A 17,457-nucleotide genomic window follows, 5' to 3' on the forward strand; every position below is an offset into this window, starting at 1 on the left:
TGGACGTTGAATGTCACAGGCGGTCCTCTTGCCAATGATCAAGTCCCAGTCCAGGACATGCTTCCCATTCTTCAAACAACTGGTCTTTTGCGGCGTTGCATCTGACATCGCGTTGCCTGGATCCAGACTCAGCGGCCAGAGGGTCAGGATGGCTTCGCCGGAGGGTTCGGGGTCTGCGACCGCTGCAACAGCAGCAGACACGAACGGCCATGCAGTCGGGCAAGATGCTGCAAGCCAGCACGTTGCACAACCTGCAGGGTCGGCTGCAACGCCAGTAGCGGCGGACAGAAACGGCGCGGCGAGCGACGCAGACGACTCGGATGATGGTAGTGACCTGTTCGGTGCGGCGGATGATGCGGACAAAAAGGCCGCCGGCAGCGGCGAGGTGGAGGATGAGGATGACGAGGATGAGGATGAGGTCCGACGTGTCACTCGCAAACGGCGAGCTGGCGTAGAGTGAGTTTAGGAGAATCGGAACAACAGCTCGATACTGCAAGCTTACAAAGCTCCATGCTCGATAGGTCTGACGAGGATGAAGACAGTGACGACGACGGACGGCCGCCTCTCAAGCGACCATCGCCGGAGCCAGCAAGCCAATCGCAGCGCACTCGCAGTCGTCGCGCATCGACAGCCGCTTCCTCTTCGCCACCCGCTTCGCCACGAAGATCTCGCGCTTCTTCTGTGCTGGACGCAGCCAAGGAGGCGCTCGAATACAGGGAAGAGGACGAGCCGTATACACATGGCGACGAACAGATCGAGGAGAACATCGCCACGCTCACCATACCGCAGCTGCCAATCCGCCGCACCAAGGAGCACTGGGTCGCTAAGCTGCCGAACTTCTTAGAGTTCAATGATACTGCATTCGACGAGGATGAATGGGACCCAGCAGAGGCAGAGACGTCTGGTCAGGTCAGGATAGTCGACCCGGGTCTGAGAAGTCTCATGAAGACACAGAACACTGTGCGGTGGAGATGGAGCACGGAAACTAGGCCAGATGGAACAAGGGTGAGCGGTTCGCTTTTCTTCTCATAGCACCAAGGCTAAAGCTGATCTGTGTGTTGACGCTGTGACAACCAGATCCCTGAGGGCAATGCTCGCATCGTTCAATGGAGCGATGGCTCCATGTCCTTACAAGTCGGCGCAGAGCTGTTCGACATCCAGTCGCACTTGGAAGCCAACGCATCAACGCCCGCAGTGGACATCAAGGGAGGGGCCATGGAGACAGCGGTGCAGCAGAGCTCGCTAGGGTCAGATCCACCCGCCTCGAGCGCAACCGTACGCCGACCCGCGGGTGTGAACGGCTCTGCTACTTTCCCCTCGAAGCGCATGCCGTCACACACGCCGGAGCCCAATCGGAACTCAACGTCCCTTTCGTACCTTGTCGTACCGCACGAGGAGGCAGAGATTCTCACCGTCGAGCTTCCGGTAGCCGGCACGCTATCGTTCAAGGCAAGTGACGTGAACTCTGAAACGCACAGACAGCTCGCGCAGGCTGTGAAGCACCATCGCGTCGCCAAGGTGACCGCATCCGATGGGCCAGACAAGGACCCGCAGCTGTTGCAGGATGAGGAGGATCGACGCTTGAAGGAGATCGAACGCAAGAAGCAACGAGAGCGCAAAAAGAAGGAAGAGGAGCAGGAGCTCGACGCGTTCATGGGCAAGCGGAGAGGCAGATACGAGAGCGGCGGCGAAGGCCTCGGTGGCAGTAGCGCATATAGGCGCAGCGGCGCTGCAGGCCGCGCTGGGCGTCCAGGCGCGAGCCGCGGAGGCAGCGAAGAGTACGAGGAAGACGACTTCGTGGTCGCCTCCCCCGCGCGCGAGAAGGGCAGCGGGTCGGATGATGATGAAGATGAGGATCACGAAGGTGACGTAATGGATGTTGATGACGAGCCAGATGAGATGGAGAAGATGGAGGCGCAAATTGTGAGTGCTTTCGAGCAGTTTCTTGCGCTACTTGACCCCGCCGCTAACAGTCTCTTCCTTTTGCAGGAGGCAAACGAGAAAGTAAGAAGAGAGGCCAGCAAGAACGCCGTTGCGAATCCCGGTGCCGGTCCGGATGAAGATTCCGATGACGACGGGGAAGACACTGCAGAGCTGGCTGCCCCCGTAAAGCGCAAACGTGTTGTCGAGAGCGATGATGACGAGTAAAGCATCAGAAAATGATATCAACTTCTCAACAAGAGATAGAGTACAAAGGTCTGATGTGTTTCATTATTTGACGTGCTCATGCCATCTGAGCCAAGTATACAGTCGGCAACGTGAGCGTCGCGCCGTTCGTCAAAGCGGCCATTGCTTCGTCTGTGTTGGCATCGATGGCTTTCAGCGTTGCACGCTGGCCTCTTGATTGGCCGTGCAGGACCAGGCAGAGTCGGTGCAGCAGCGGCCTCTCGGCTTTGACGTTGGCGAATGGCACATCTTTCAGTTCGCGTCCGTCGTCGGTAAAGGATGTGCATGTCTTGGCGGCCTCGTCGATGGCCGTCACACTGCAGATCGTATCGTCCCATTCGCCGCCGCGATACGGCGGCACGTGGCGATCGGCGACAATCTTCGCTCGCATACCTGCGATGGGTAGGGGCCTTTCCACTATCGACAAAGAATGAAAGTGTTGCAAAGGCGACAAATGCGTCAGCTAGAAGCTTTCGTGCGGAAGTAGAGCTAACGTCAAACGTACATGCTGAAGAAGGCTGCTTGGTCCAGCTCGACTCGGCATGTCCGGGCATACCGCTGTCAACCATGGGCGTTTCCAAGGTGTACGACCTTCCCGGCACCGCACTACCCGAGGTGACGCCAGCCGTCCTGTCGCCATAAGGATTCGGCGTAGTGTTACCTCCATATGGAGTGGCGGCGCCGTTCATGACGTACCCGGGCGTCCTGCCGCCACCGTACGCGGGTGTCTGACTGAACTGAGCAGGCGTCCGGCTTCCGGCACCACCGCTCCAAGCAGGCGTGCGTCCCTGTACGTACGCAGGTGTGCGAGCGCCGCTGCTAACGTACATGGGAGTCTTGGTGTCGGAGGCGTACATGCTTCGTCCGCCCATGGCGTAGCCAGGTGTCTTGTCTCCCAAGCCTCCGTAAGCGGGTGTGCGTGCGGTGATCATGCCGGGCGCCATCATGGCCGCAGTAGAAGGTTGCAGTCCCGGCGGCCCCGAGGATGCAGCAGAGCCAAGCTGCGACGATGCCGCGTACATGTTGGTGGAGGAGCTCCTCTGAGAGCCACCGAAGGAAGGGGCGAACGAGCCCTGTCTGCTACCCGCTACGCTGCCGTTCGAGCCTGGGCCAATAAGCTTGTTGCGCCTGGCGCCCGTCTGTGGATCGATCTCGACCATCTTGTCTAACTCGACGGTGAGCGTCTTAGCCATCGACTGCAGCTCGACGCGCGCCGAGACGCCCAGAGTCTCCTTGATGATGCCCTTGTAGGTCTTGTATGGGCCGCGGATGATGCTAACATGCTTGCCTTTGAAAGGATCGCGGCCACGCCCGGAGAAGTTTGTCACGGCCGGCGGCGCCATCGCCATTGGTCCGCTGTTGCCGGATCGGTGCGGATTCATCTTCGACAAGTCAGTGGAAGCCTTACCAGAGTGGAACTTGGGTGCGAGATTCTTGGGTCGAGCGATGAAGACGCCGTTGTTATCGGTGATGTCGCGATTGTGCAAATAGACGAGCATACCCTGGTAGACGTGTAAGATGGTTCCTTCCCTCCGCTCTCCGTCCACCTCGCGCACCGCATCGCCCGTCTTCATCTCGTTGCCGTTCGAGTCGATGGCGGTGGCACGCGATGAATCGCGCTTGTTGGAAATCTGGTGCGGACGAACGGCGATGACTTGCCCCTGCTGATCGAGCACGTGGAACATCTCGCGCTCGATCTTAAAGATGACACCAGCAGTGGAGGCGTCGAGCTGGACGAGGTTGTGCAGCTCATAATCCCCGATGACGTTGACACCACTGCCCACTTCAGCTGCCTCTCGAATGTCCTTGGAGAACACTGAGACCTCGGTAAGGCTGAGATCGGAGAGGAAGGTGGTCACATTGTCTTCGATCTTAACCACCAGACCTGTCTCATCGGCGTGCGTCCCCGAGATGACCTTGATGTGGTCACCAGGCTTGAAGCGCTTGCGAACCGACTGAATCGGCACTTCGACGCGCTGCCCTTCCAGATCCTCGCCTTCCAGATCGATCAGCAGCACACGCCCCAAGAGGGAGTTAACGATACCTTTAGCACCCGCCTGCTCGCCCTCGTACACCTCGACATGATCACCAGGCTGGAAAAGGACATCATTCTCCTTTTTGGTCGCCTCTTGCAGCAGAGAGAAGTCGATCCGCCCGCTCTCGATGCCATCCGCGCTGGATTCGCCCATGAAGCGCGAGATCTCGTCGAGCGTTGGGTTGACGCCCTCAAGGACCAGCCCGGTGAGCCTTACATCCTTCTCGCAATATCCCTGCACATAGTCATCGCCTTTGAAGGTGTATCTTCCTAGACCTTTTGGCTGCGGCGGCTTGTCGCGATACGCCTTGGCGACTTCTTCGTAATTGAAGAACCTTTGCGGCGGCCGGAACGCGAGCGTCTGGCCTGCGCCGCTAGCTTCGGATTTCTTGCGCTTCCTCCCTGCACTGTCAACGTACGTCCCTTCCTCTCTTGGATTCAAGTCTATGCGCGGGATGAAGCGCACGCCGACCTCCTCCCCATTTTCTGACTGGTCGATGATCTGCGCCAGGTCGCCAGCATAGCGCCCTCGCTTGATGCGCACCCATCCACCCGGCTTGATCTCGCGCTGGACCTTGGTGATCTTGAGCAAGTCTGCCATCTCATCAATTGGGACGAGGAAGATGCTCGAAGGCTGGCTCGTGTACACGCCGTTGATGTCCTTCAATCCTTCTAGCACGGCATCAAACTTCCTCGCCTCTACAAAGAGCCGCCCCGGGATCGAGTCACGGACAAAAGCCGAGATGATGCCTGCGTTGGATGTGTCGCCAAACGTCTGACCAGTGCGGAAGGCTTTATGCATGATCGTCGAGATGATGTTCTTCTCTCGCCCAATTTTGCAGCGGACACTCCAGATGTTCGGGTCCTCCACCGAGGGCATCAGCATACGCTGTGGCACCTGGGAGAAGTCGCTGTCTGTCACGCGCCGTGAGCGAGCATAGCGTGCGTTGAGCTCAGCTGCGACTTCTTCGGCGCTCTTGCCCTCCTGCGCCATGCGCAGCTGGTCCAGTCGCCGATTGTCCCTCTCTGTTTGCCGCCCGTCATCGGCGAGGTCCTCTGCGATAAATCCATCTGCAAAGAAAGACGTGCATGAGGTTGATTGAGCAGCCACACAGTCATCCGACAGTCTTGTGGCACTGACGCACCTTCTTGCAGCAACCCATCGTCCTCGTCGTCCAAGTCTTCGTCATCGTCGTCGACGAGAGCTTCGTCCTCAATGTACCTGCGACGCCATGCAAGAAGCGACTCTCAGGACGTGCTTGTCTACTAAGAGATTAAGCCCACTGACCTGTTCCTCGGCCTCTTTTTTCTTCGACGGCCGCCGTCATCCTCCGAGTCGTCATCGCTCTCGCCATCGTCGTCGTCCTCCTCTACCTCATCATCGATGAATGGATTCCTGGTGTGACGCGGCGATCACATCGCACACAGGAAAGGGTAGGGGCGGGTGAAGAGAATGATCGTTGTCAGTGTGTTTCACAGCTGAATGTGCTAGCCATCGGCCGTCTCTCACCTCTTGGACGGAACACGCGCATCCTCCTCTACATCCGACATGGTGGACGAGTGACTGCGGTGGTACCGGCGGTGGTCAGACTACTTCGAGCAAGCTCACAATGCGCCGCAGCCACAGCAGCTTCCCAGATATGGCTGCAAGAAGACGGCGGAGGCGGAAAAGGGTGTGTCTCCCACGACGTCCAGTCGCTCCCTTGGCGGGTTAGGTCCACCTCGATCACGTTCGCACAAGATGCTCCAAGTTGAGTGCAGCGAGAGTCCGAGACGTGGACGTTGTATGTTCTATGCTGGCTCGCGCGTGGCGGCTGCGCTCCGAGAGAGGGCGAGCGTCCACCAGAACATCACCTCCCTTGTAGACTGACCTAGTGCCTGCCTCTGGGGACGAGTGAGTTCCGCGTTCCGTCGTCTTTTTCCCTCTCTCTCACACCGACCATCATCATGACCAGCAGCTGAGCAGCAACACTTCTTCCGACAGGTCACTTCAAACCATCATTCGCACATCTGCGTTGGCCTTCCTCTGTCTGATAGACATTGACCTGGCATAGTGACGAGCACAGCCGCCCCCACTTCCAGCTTTAATTTTCCACAATGAGCCTCCTTCGCAACAGCGCCAGCAGCAGCCGCTCCGTGGCGCTGGCCACCCAGGCGAGCACTGCTCTCCGCACTCCCACCCCAGCTCGGGTTCCGACTGGTTTCGCACGCACTGTCCGGAATCGGTCGTTTGCTGCGACCGAGCAGCGCTTTTCTGGTGCGTTTTCTCTTCATTCCTCAGTCATATTGCTGCTCGTGTCCAAAAGAACGGATAGTTTTGCGCATCTTCGCTGACCCGATCGCCTCTGCTTTTCCACTCTGATCCCACCAACTGCAATCTATTCCTATTAGAGCGCCTGCTCTCGAGGCGCAATGTCGCTCAGGCGGCACGCTCGGCTCTTCCAAGCTCATGCTTCAACAGTGCGTCTGAGCAGCTCATGATAGCCAATGTGCAGACCAAGGAAGCAGGCTCTGATTGATGCTCGCCACCACATGTGATGACAGACTTTGTGCGCACCTACGCCGCCGAAGCAGGCGGCAAGTTCGTGCGCTCCAAGCCGCACATGAACATTGGCACCATCGGCCATGTCGACCACGGTAAGACGACGCTGACGGCAGCCATCACCAAAGTCCTCTCTGAAACATCTGGCACCGGCAAGTTTGTCGACTACTCTTCGATTGACAAGGCACCAGAGGAGAAGGCGCGCGGTATCACCATCGCCACAGCGCACGTCGAGTACGAGACGGGTAACCGCCACTACGCCCACGTCGACTGTCCCGGTCACGCTGATTATATCCGTAACATGATCACCGGTGCCGCTCAGATGGATGGCGCGATCATCGTCGTTTCTGCCACGGACGGCCAGATGCCGCAGACGCGCGAGCACCTGTTGCTCGCCAAGCAGGTCGGCATCAAGAAACTCGTCGTCTTCATCAACAAGGTTGACCAGGTCGATGACATGGAGATGCTGGAACTCGTCGAGATGGAAATGCGCGACCTTCTTTCAACGTACAGCTTCGACGGCGAGAACACCCCAATCGTATCTGGCTCGGCGCTGGCCGCGCTCGAAGGCAAAACTCCCGAGATTGGCGCAGAGGCCGTGCTGAAACTGATGGAGGCGACCGACAGCTGGCTAGAGCTGCCGCCGCGTGACATGGACAAGCCATTCCTGATGCCCGTCGAGGACGTATTTTCCATCTCTGGTCGCGGCACCGTTGTCACGGGGCGTGTCGAACGCGGGACGATCACGAAGGGCTCCGAAATTGAGATCGTCGGCCTCGGCTCGAGCATAAAAACGACATTGACTGGAATCGAAATGTTCCACAAGGAGCTCGACCGCGGCGAGGCGGGCGACAACATGGGTGCGCTCTTGCGTGGTATCAAACGCGAGCAGATCAAGCGTGGCCAGGTCCTCTGCGCTCCTGGGTCGATCAAGCCAGCAAAGAAGTTTACCGCGCAGATCTATATCTTGACCAAGGAGGAAGGTGGGCGCTACACGCCATTCACGAACAACTATCGACCGCAGCTGTTCATTCGCACGTCGGATGTGACCGTCTCGCTGACGCACCCGCCTGGCACGCCAGACGCGGATGAGAAAATGGTCATGCCCGGCGACAATGTCGAGCTGTGCGGCGAGCTGGTGCACGACATCGCGCTTGAGGTCGGCTCGCGCTTCACCCTGCGTGAAGGCGGCAAGACGGTCGGCACCGGCGTTATTACCACCATCTCGGGATGAGCGACGTGGCCTCGCGTCCTTGAAATGGGACTCCGATCGCTCTCTTTCGTAGTTTCTACAGTGTAATGTATGCAACATCGCTACACTGGGGCGCGTCTCGCTCCTCGTAAACATTACACCCTAGGTCTCCCCAAGTGTATAGTATTCGGTATTTAGAAACGATCGCGCGACACCGCTCCCTGCACTCATTAAAACATCTGGCCTTGGAGACAGTGTGGACAAGAGCTTCAATCGTAACTATTAGAAGGAGACCTGCAGAAGCCGAAGCCAAGCTTGGGATCGCCCTTGAAATTCGGAGCGAGCTCAAAAGGGTGTCTTCCTATTTGCCATGGCCGTCACATCGCTCCATGACCGATACAGATGCGAAGCAGCTCTGCGGTCATCGTCCGCTGCGCACGACACAATGTAACGACAGTTGATGACACGAACTCGTTATCGGGAACACGCAAAGGCTCGCGCCACGGTTGCCGTTCTGAGCATTTAAGGAAAGGCATCAGATCGAGTGCAGCAAAGATGTTCTGTTCGCTTTGCAAGGGTGCCAGAATCAAACGAAGCTCTGGTGCACCCGACCGGTAACAATCTCTCATTGATCGAAGGATCCTGTCTGACTGGACGGCGGACTGAAGGACTCCGTGCGTCGTATTGCAGACTCCAGAGCTTGTGGGTCATCCGGACGGCGATATGCTCATGCGCACGTTCACCACCTCATCCAGCACCTCCCACTCCAAGCTGCTGACAGCAGATGAATTTGGTCAGCCCAATACGACCTTGACGCCCAGAAACTACAGGTTGCTTCCGGAGCTATCGAGTTGCGAGCGATGGCCGTCATCCGGCGTTTTGCATTCATCGAATGATCTCGGTCCGAGTTAGACGCCAAATACAGAGACCGCATACCTATCTGACAGGTGCAGTGGTCTGTACAGGCAGAAACGTATGCTACGCGACGTCTAAGATGTCCATGTATCTAATGAAATTTGTGCCAGTCCTTCCTCCTGTGCGACTGCAGCATGAATGGCGAGTGTTCGAGTTGCCAGTCTCGCGAGAAGTCGACAGGCCACCCCACAATGGTAGTCGACTGGCGTCCGTCATGGCAACGGCCTCAGCCGTCTTGCCTTGTGAAATCAGCTTGTCGACTTGAGAATGTCGGATGAAGTAGGGTTAAAGCATCCATCGGGACGGCAGCGCGGATTTGCCTCGGTTTGACGGGTAACGTACCCAAATTTCGTCGAAAGCAGTCGACAAACTCTTCCACTGCGAGCGTTACCCGACGCGTGCGCCACGCACAGTGGGATATGAGGTGGTGCGTCGCTGTGTGGCCGTTGGTGCCGTAATGTATTCGGTGCAATTGCAAACCGGAAGTGGGCGCAATAAAATGTTGCCGCAGCTGCGGTGAGTGAGTGATGGTGGGGCACTACACCTGTGGCGTTTAGCTCTCCCTGCCCGCCGTGCGACTTGACTGGCTGTTGGCTGGCTTCCTAGAGCAAGCAGCAAGCACGCCAGGCTTACTCGCTTTCAACGCTCTTTCCATCTCAACCCAACTTCGCTGGAGTTCTTCTGGCCAGGCATCTAGCTCATTCCATCAGCCCGACAAGCCGACAACGCACTCAGCAAAGATGGCACCGAAGGACAAGTCTGCCAAGGGCAAGAAGACCCGCTCGGCTCTTCAAGATGTCGTCACCGTTAGTATTTAGGGACGTCGTTCTCTGGTTGAGAGGGATTCGGGGGCTGGGCCATGCTCGGTCTGGCAATGTGATGCTAGTAAAAGAAAGAGTTATAGTGCTGAGAAGATCAGCACCGGATGGCTAGGCGGTTGAAAGGTCGAGGTGGAGGATGGATTAGGAGGGTAGACTGGGCTTGGTCCAGGGTAGACGTTATGGACGTTGATCTCCAGGCATAGAGCATGTCCAACACGAAGGCTGTGTCCATCTGCATTAGCTGATATCAGGGATTAGCGGAGGATGTGGTCATTCGCTGGGAACCGGCATGCGTGAGCACTGCTATTAAAGTAATGGTCTGGATTTGGCTACCAACGCCAAACGCTCGTGATTGGACCGGAAGATTGGAGAGAGGGACGGATGTATCTTCCGGGGCTTGCAGGGGTGTCACGCTCTTGCGGCAAGGTGCAAAAGCTACTGCTAGCGAGCACTACGCGCGCATGTCTCCATGTTGCAATCGACATAGTCGGATCGCTGACACCTTTTCGTCTTTACTCTCCAGCGGGAATACACCATTCACCTGCACAAGCGTGTGCACGGCATGCAGTTCAAGAAGCGTGCCCCCAAGGCAGTAAAGGAGATTGTCAAGTTCGCGCAAAAGGCCATGGGTGTGCAGGATGTCCGTCTTGACCCCAAGCTCAACGAGGAGGTCTGGAAGTTTGGTGTCAAGGATGTGCCAAGACGGATGCGCGTCAGGCTTGAGAGGAAGAGGAACGACGACGAGGACGCCAAGGAGAAGCTTTACGTTCTTGCGCTCCCAGTCCTCGGTATCACCAACTTCAAGGTGAGTTTTTCCACTCCCATTTCTACCCCATTCGCAGCGTCGACTGCTAACTAAGATCACACTTGCCTGGTACAGGGTCTCGAGACTGCCGTCGTCGAGGAGGCATGAGCAGGTCACACCAGCATCATTTCTGCACATGCAAGCCTTTCCATTGTGCCTCTCGTCTGCACGATGGCACCTTTCTTATGGGCAACACTAGCATTTATGCCAGCTCAGCTAGCCTGTACTCTTCACGCATGACCCTCGAAAACTGTAAACTTGTACACTGATCTGCTCTCCCGTGCATGGTGGAAGGGGCTTTCCGGCATCATGATTCCATGCGGCAGTGTTTAGAGCTATCTTAGCAGAAAAGCAAAGGTACCATGAGGCCGACAGTTGTGCGGCAATGGTGCAACACCTGAGCCCTCCCAAGCTCGCAAGTTCGTATACGGTACATCGCGCGACCACCCTTACAAACCCTCCGCCTTTGAATCTCATCACCGTGATTGCGAATCAAGAACAGTCCCTTTCGACACGAGGAGATACTTTCGTTCTGTTCAAATAATACAACGATGCCGTCGCGGCCAGCATGCAAACATGAGTACTTCTGCGCCCGCGCAAGAACATCGCCTCTTGCTCCCCAGCGAGCGCCACACTGCCGCTGGGCATGCGGCTACGCGATATTTACGTTGAGTTTTACCCCGGGAGCGCCCGAAACCCGGCTGTTTGCAGCATGCCCCTGTAGTGCGTGCGCATGCATTAATGATGTGCCATCCAGATGGACCACGCATTGGGCCTTTGAGGCGGTGAGATGGGCAGGAAGCGAGGGGCACCAGCCGCCGGATTTCAGCGAGAAGATGCAAAGCTGGGAGGCGATGAAGGGTCGCAAGTGGAACTTGAGGGGCAGCAGGTGCGGCGGCCCGCTGGGGAGCTAGGCCAAGGCGAAGTAGACGTGCGTCTCAGTTCTTAAAACTGTCAATGTCAGGCGATGTCAACCGAAGCTGATCGCACGCCTCGTCGGCGCGCGCGTAGCTTCTTCATCTGGCCAACGACGGTGTCCCATGGTGTGCCGACGATATCAAATCCAGAAGGCGAGCTGAACGACATCGAGCTTCTGCGGTCGACGGCACACCAGTTCTATGGACGGTAGAGAACAACAAACGTGTACGACGACCTGGCCAAATTCGTCGGTTACCCAGGCCAGATGCAGAGGGTCGACGAGGGGCGGGCAATCGACGATGACGGGCGGTTGGTAGAGAAGACGGTGCCAGGTGACACAGTACATCAATCTTCGGCAAAGCCACGATGAGTCAATGGAAGCCAATTGTGAAGGGAAAACATAAGAAACCACATTCGACGCCTGCCTTAAAAGATATGCTACAACGAACCGAAGACGAAATTGAAAAGGTCCATCGCGACACCACGTTTTGTCCTCAAACGGTGCAGACAAGGCCAATAGCAGCCGCGAGGAACACCGAAGCAGCGTAGAAGAGCAGCGGAGGCGGCATAGATGCTAGTGAAGCGCGCGCAGCGTTCTTGCTGTTTGGCCCAAAGTTGAACGTCGTGCCACCGCCTGTTCCTGTGTCCATACCGTCGTACGTGGTACTTGAGTCGGCATCGTCGCCATTCGAACTACTTGTCCCTGCGCTCGAAGCCGACGAGGACGAGCCATTACTGCTGCTGGCGTCATTGGATGAAGCTGCAGCAGCGCCAGGGAGACCGGCCGAGCGACTGATACCGCCGTTGCCAGCCTGTGTAGCATTCTTGAATGCATTCCCGCCATCTACGCCACGGGCAGGAATCGGCACAGCGGTACCTTGAGAGGAACCGGCATTTTCACCTGTCACGAGACCTGCGATAGGGCCGTTGCTCGACGCCCGCGCTGATCGACTTGCCTGGTGCGCACGAGCGGCGTCGACGTGTGTGTTGCTGAGCACACTGTTGATCGAGTGGATGACGCCGTTGCGGGTGATAATGTCGCTCTGGACGATGCGTGCAGCGGTGTTGCTGCCAACACGGACGGTATTCTGCGCGCGGTCGAACAGTAATGGCTGGCCGGACGAGGTGGTCATGGATCCTTGTGAATCGAGCAGGGTACTGAAGATCGCGCGGTGCTCGACAACGTGCTGGCCCAATATCGCTTTCAGTTTGTCACTGTCGTCCGTTGCATCGCCGGCGGACGCAGCGAAGGCGCGCCACGCTTCATCGGTAGGCGCGAAGACCGTGACGCCTGGCATTTGGTCGAATTTGCTGACGAGTTCGGGCGCGTATCGCTGTGCTGCCTGCAGGAAGAGCGAGTGGGAGCGGATAAAGTCGAGCGTGAACGTCGTGTTTCCTGGCACGGTCATGGCGCGCGCGATGGGTGCGATCTGCACGTCGTAGAACGAGCTAGTTTTCGCTGCTGATGCAGAGTAGTCGGCGAACGGGCATTCGTCGAGCGCTTCGACAATTACCATCCTGTCGGCGCCGCGCTTGGACTGCTGCGAAAGAACTACCGGCAACCCGTTTCCGCCGGGTTGGTTGGCGAAGCGCGTATCGGTGAGCAAGCTGTATGCGACCGAGTGATGGACGCCATCTTTGTGTGCTGATGGCAAGGGCATGGGAATGCTACCGCTCAGGACGTGCTGCAGCAGCGTCGCTTGCAGAATCACGGGGTTAGACGTCACCCATTGCGGGAGAGCGCTCATCGCCTATTTGAGTTTCATACTTTCAGTTTCAGTCGCACGGCTCGAATGGGTATGAAAAATGTGCCTGCACCACTCACCTGGTCAACAGGCGCAAGGAACAGTTTTGCACCGGGATCCGCGACGATCGCGTCGGCGACCTCCATATTCGCCTGCAGCGCCTCCCCGAGCTTGTTAAGCCCTACATTCTGCAGCGCGTACACCAGAGCCTGGCCAGAGGATGGTGAGGATCGTTGCTGGACGCGTACCCCGATAGGACTCGCCAGCGTCGTTGTCGCCTGTAGCAGCAGGGCCACGGCGACGAGACTGAGAGAAAGGGAAAGCGTTGATGCACGCATGGTCCTTGATGTGGATTTCGCAATGTTGGTAAGAGGGCCCTATTCGATCTTTGGGCTCCCTTCTGGCGAAGCTGACCCCTATCTTGCGTGCTCTGACTCTTTCAGAGAGAGAAAACAAGCAGCGGCCGTGCAATAGACCTGCACAGGGTGAAAAATCGGTCGTGAAAGGGTGCGAAGGCACTAGACTGTGGTCGGAATAGAAAGAACGAACGAAAAGGAGCGTGTTCGAGGCGGTCGGCCTGGCGTTCAAGAGAAGCGGAGGGGGATAGATCACGCGAGGAGATTGGGTGCAGGGAATAGAGGAGCTCCAGGTGGAGGGAATGATGTTGGAGGGTGGGAGGATGAGAGGAAGATGGGAAGGCGGATATGTATGAGATTGGAAGAGAGGACGAACGCTCAGCGACAACTTGAGGTCAGGTGTGCGCGAGGACTTGGCAAGGACGATGACAGCATGCACGATGCTGCCTGCAAAGGAACGGAGGTGAACCAAGAAAGGGCGAGGTGGCTGGTAAGCAATGCCACCAAGTCGCCAAGGCCACCTATATTGTGCTGTGAGTTGGATTCAGGAGGGGTTAGGGCTCCGCTTGGCAGCTGAGAGAGAAAGAGCCATACCTCATCGGATGGGATGAGATGCAGCTTGTCGCATGCAGCGTTTGACACTTTCAACTGGACTGTCCTAGGCTGTCCCGAGGAAACAATGCCAAAGATGGGAGCAAGTCAGTCTCACACAGCCAGATTTAGGACCGGGCGTGTAAATGGCAGCTCGCAGCGGACAGCAGAGACGCCAGAGACCAGACTCCAGAGAGTTATCAGAAATTGCCAGAGTAATAGGAGGGACATGGTAGTGGCAGAGCAGCATCGAGCTTGAGAATTGCCAAGGACAGCAGGCTCGAGTCTGCTCAAGCAATAAGGGCCCAGAATAGCCACACACACATAAACACCCACGCACATACGTACAGAGCAGTTCAGGGGTGCAGCCTGAGGACTTTCCATCGCACTACTTTGCGATTCCTACCGCAGGTGCAGTGGGTAATGGCGAATGGCGATGAGCTTGCACCCCGATGCCGAGATCTTACCATAGACCGACGGCAAGGGGCGAGCGGCGAGCCGTATGTCGAGGAATGTACTCCATGTAAGCTCTGTGCCTCTGTCGTTGCACCTGCGACTTGAGCAAGTCTGTGTGATGAAATAGCCAACATGCCTGTCTCCGCAGGGGGGTTTCAGTTGTTGTTGTTGTTGCTGTCCGTTGCCGTTGGCGCGGGCGCGTGCCAGATGTTCGGGGCGGTGCACACAGACATAGTGCCGCTGCGCAAGGGCATTCCGAGGATTCAGATTCTAGATTCGGTGCAACCCTTTCTCTCCCGCAGGAGAGTCGCCAAATCCATTGTTCTTTCAGAATGGCGTATCGGTTGTCTATCACACCTTTCCCCCCCTGGCATTGGTAAAAGACGTGTTGTAGGGCTCATTGGCCGCCGTGAGATTGAGTGCACACTTCTGTGTCTTGCTCCATCAACTGATTCGATAAAGTAATGTGAGAGTGCACACAGTCAATCAGCACACGACGATGGAACAGGAGCAGTTGAATGTTGTAGCGATAGATGGAAAGCAGATCAAGTTGTAGACGGCAGCGCGTTGTGCAGTAGCGAGAGTCAGAGTGGTAGGGTGAAACAGATTCACGCCACGCGTGCGGACGGTCGTAGCCTGCTGGCCAGGTCCCTGGCCTGGGCTCCTTAAGCGTTGCTTTGCTCAGTTGACTACCATACGCAGTGCCAGTGCGTACCTTGCCATTCAAGGGCTGAAGCTCATGGAAGTCGGGCGGGGAAACCCCGCAAACGAAGTATGGCCCGTCGTACCGGTTGTCCAGCTTTCCTTCTCGGTGGCTATTGTGCCGCAGCACCGAGTCTCCCTCTTGGAAGGCTTCTTCTACGACACCCGCTTCATATATCTTTGCCGCGGCACGCCGTCGCTCGGAGTAATGACACTGCGTGGCGCGTATCCTTCAGGCCCGAGAGACAAACGAGCTTTGGTAGGCTTGGACCATTGAGCGACTGTGAGTTGTCCGTTGGCTCACTTTTCGGTCGTAGCGTGCATGCATGTACCGTATGTATATACATATGTAGCTTACTAAATCCCAACCTCATACCTCGTTCTCTCTCTATACAATGTCAAAAACCAGGATCGAGAAAGAATGATGGGAGCAGAGCCAAGGCGCCACCTGCACCCCTTTTTGCTGCATACCTCGTCGATATAGCGAGGACACGGACTGCGTCTGGTTTAGCGGCTCTGGCGGTCCGGTCGCAGAGCGCGGACAGTCTGGTGCGCATAAGCGACAAAAGGGTAAAAGGAAAACATCATCAGCAATTCGCCAACATCTTGCTTGCTTGATCCATCCTGTGCTCGCTCGCACTCACGTGTCCCACGCGCCACATCTCCTGGTCGGCGATGGCGTCAGTCTCCTTGTCGTAGTCCTGCCTGTAAGTGGGGCGGTTGCCGAACTCGAGCGCGCGCCTGGTCTCGCTACCGTCCTTGACGCTGGCGTAGAGCCGCTCAAATACGGGCTTGCACGCCTTCTCGAACTCGGGAGCCCAGTCGAGCGCGCCTCGGCGGGCGGTGGTGGAGCAGGCCTTGTACATGTAGTCCATCCCATGCTCGCCGACGAGAGGGAAGAGCGACATTAGCGCCTCCTCGCACGTCTCGTTGAACGCCTCCGAGGGCGAGTGACCGTTGGCACGAAGGACGTCGTACTGCGCCTTGAACATGCCCTGGATGCCGCCCATGAGGCAGCCGCGCTCGCCGTACAGATCCGAGTAGACCTCCTTCTCGAACGTCGTCTCGTAGATGTACCCGCTACCGACGGCAATGCCTGTCGCAACAGCCTTCTCCAGCGCCTTGCCCGTGACGTCCTGGAAGACGGCGACGGATGAATTGATGCCCTTGCCCTCCTTGAATAGCGAGCGGACCGTGCGGCCCGAGCCCTTGGGCGCGCACAGGATCACGTCCACGTCCTTGGGTGGCACGATGTTCGTGTCCTCCTTGAAGACGACGCTAAAGCCATGCGAAAAGTACAGCGTCTTGCCTGGCTTGATCAGCTTCGAGATTGTCGGCCATGTCGACGCCTGCGCTGCGTCAGAAAGCAGGTTCATGATGATCGTACCGCGCTCGATCGCTTCCTCGACGGGGAACAGTGTCTCGCCTGGCACAAAGCCGTCCTCTTGCGCCTCCTTCCATGATGCACCGTCCTTGCGCACGCCAACAATGACGTTCATTCCTTGGTCACGCATGCTGCACAGAGCGGAGCATTGCAGAGCAGATCGGGTAGAGACGAAGATAACACGAGTAAAAGAAGCTGGTCAGCACGGAATTTGCTGCGCAAGCCAGAGAAGCGCCCCCCAAAGAATAAAAAACACTGAGATATTCTATACGCACTTGAGAGACTGAGCATACCCCTGGGAGCCGTAGCCGAGGACGCAGAAGGTGTCGTCCTTAAAGTACTGCTGCAGCCTTTCGACAGGCCAGTCGGAGCGCTCGTACACCTTCTCCTCGGTGTCAGCGAACTTTAGCATGCGGTATCCGCGCAGCTGCTGTTTAGCGGCAGACGCAGCGGGGACGGCAGCAGCAGCGTGTTTGGAGCAGCTGCTGCGGTTGGCGAGCAGCGTGGACATGGCGCGCTGGGCGGCGGGGGCGCGGGCGAGGAGCGTGCGCTCGGTGCTGGCGCCGCTTGCGCGTGCGACGCTGCGGAGCGCCTGGCGGGCGGTGTTCGCGTTCATGTTGATGGCCGTGGTAGTACTGGTGAGTATGAGGTGAAGATCTGGCGAGATCTTTGTGGTGATGGAGATGAGGGGGATGGAAATGGAGATGGAAGATGCAAGCAGAAGAAATCAAGTTGTCTATACATGTCCTCGTCGCGCTTTGATTCCCGCTTCAGGTTCACTTTCTCCGTGCGCAGCACTGCGCCGCTCTGCGGTTGTGCCATCGTCCGC

General features: G+C 57.3%; 6 protein-coding genes across 6 annotated transcripts; 3 read left to right on the forward strand and 3 right to left on the reverse strand.

Moving 5' to 3' along the window:
• Positions 1-12: 12 nt before the first annotated feature.
• Positions 13-2,182, forward strand: K437DRAFT_259048 (uncharacterized protein). Its single transcript, XM_013385587.1, has 4 exons — positions 13-456; positions 522-1,005; positions 1,078-1,923; positions 1,990-2,182. Exons 1-4 carry the CDS (start codon positions 149-151, stop codon positions 2,146-2,148), a joined length of 1,797 nt encoding a protein of 598 aa, XP_013241041.1. The 5' UTR covers positions 13-148; the 3' UTR covers positions 2,149-2,182.
• Positions 2,146-5,939, reverse strand: K437DRAFT_259049 (transcription elongation factor Spt5). Its single transcript, XM_013385588.1, has 5 exons — positions 5,712-5,939; positions 5,490-5,597; positions 5,347-5,423; positions 2,672-5,272; positions 2,146-2,583 (listed from the first exon to the last, which is right to left on the reverse strand). The coding sequence occupies exons 1-5, from the start codon at positions 5,750-5,752 to the stop codon at positions 2,225-2,227; spliced, it is 3,186 nt and encodes a 1,061-aa protein (XP_013241042.1). The 5' UTR covers positions 5,753-5,939; the 3' UTR covers positions 2,146-2,224.
• A 262-nt stretch (positions 5,940-6,201) lies between these two features.
• K437DRAFT_259050 (translation elongation factor Tu) lies at positions 6,202-8,169 on the forward strand. Its single transcript, XM_013385589.1, has 3 exons — positions 6,202-6,458; positions 6,593-6,661; positions 6,746-8,169. Exons 1-3 carry the CDS (start codon positions 6,299-6,301, stop codon positions 7,975-7,977), a joined length of 1,461 nt encoding a protein of 486 aa, XP_013241043.1. The 5' UTR covers positions 6,202-6,298; the 3' UTR covers positions 7,978-8,169.
• Positions 8,170-9,573: 1,404 nt separating this feature from the next.
• K437DRAFT_259052 (uncharacterized protein) lies at positions 9,574-10,720 on the forward strand. Its single transcript, XM_013385590.1, has 3 exons — positions 9,574-9,656; positions 10,195-10,476; positions 10,552-10,720. The coding sequence occupies exons 1-3, from the start codon at positions 9,591-9,593 to the stop codon at positions 10,582-10,584; spliced, it is 381 nt and encodes a 126-aa protein (XP_013241044.1). The 5' UTR covers positions 9,574-9,590; the 3' UTR covers positions 10,585-10,720.
• Positions 10,721-11,888: 1,168 nt separating this feature from the next.
• K437DRAFT_228005 (Fasciclin-domain-containing protein) lies at positions 11,889-13,477 on the reverse strand (the record flags this gene model as incomplete). Its single annotated transcript, XM_013385591.1, has 2 exons — positions 11,889-13,145; positions 13,220-13,477. 2 exons carry the CDS (start codon positions 13,475-13,477, stop codon positions 11,889-11,891), a joined length of 1,515 nt encoding a protein of 504 aa, XP_013241045.1.
• Positions 13,478-15,505: 2,028 nt separating this feature from the next.
• K437DRAFT_239499 (ketol-acid reductoisomerase) lies at positions 15,506-17,311 on the reverse strand. Its single transcript, XM_013385592.1, has 3 exons — positions 16,904-17,311; positions 15,889-16,759; positions 15,506-15,790 (listed from the first exon to the last, which is right to left on the reverse strand). Exons 1-3 carry the CDS (start codon positions 17,242-17,244, stop codon positions 15,752-15,754), a joined length of 1,251 nt encoding a protein of 416 aa, XP_013241046.1. The 5' UTR covers positions 17,245-17,311; the 3' UTR covers positions 15,506-15,751.
• Positions 17,312-17,457: the final 146 nt, after the last annotated feature.

The sequence above is a fragment of the Tilletiaria anomala genome (assembly GCF_000711695.1).
Source record: "Tilletiaria anomala UBC 951 chromosome Unknown K437scaffold_104, whole genome shotgun sequence".
NCBI classification, from domain to species: Eukaryota; Fungi; Basidiomycota; class Exobasidiomycetes; order Georgefischeriales; family Tilletiariaceae; genus Tilletiaria; species Tilletiaria anomala.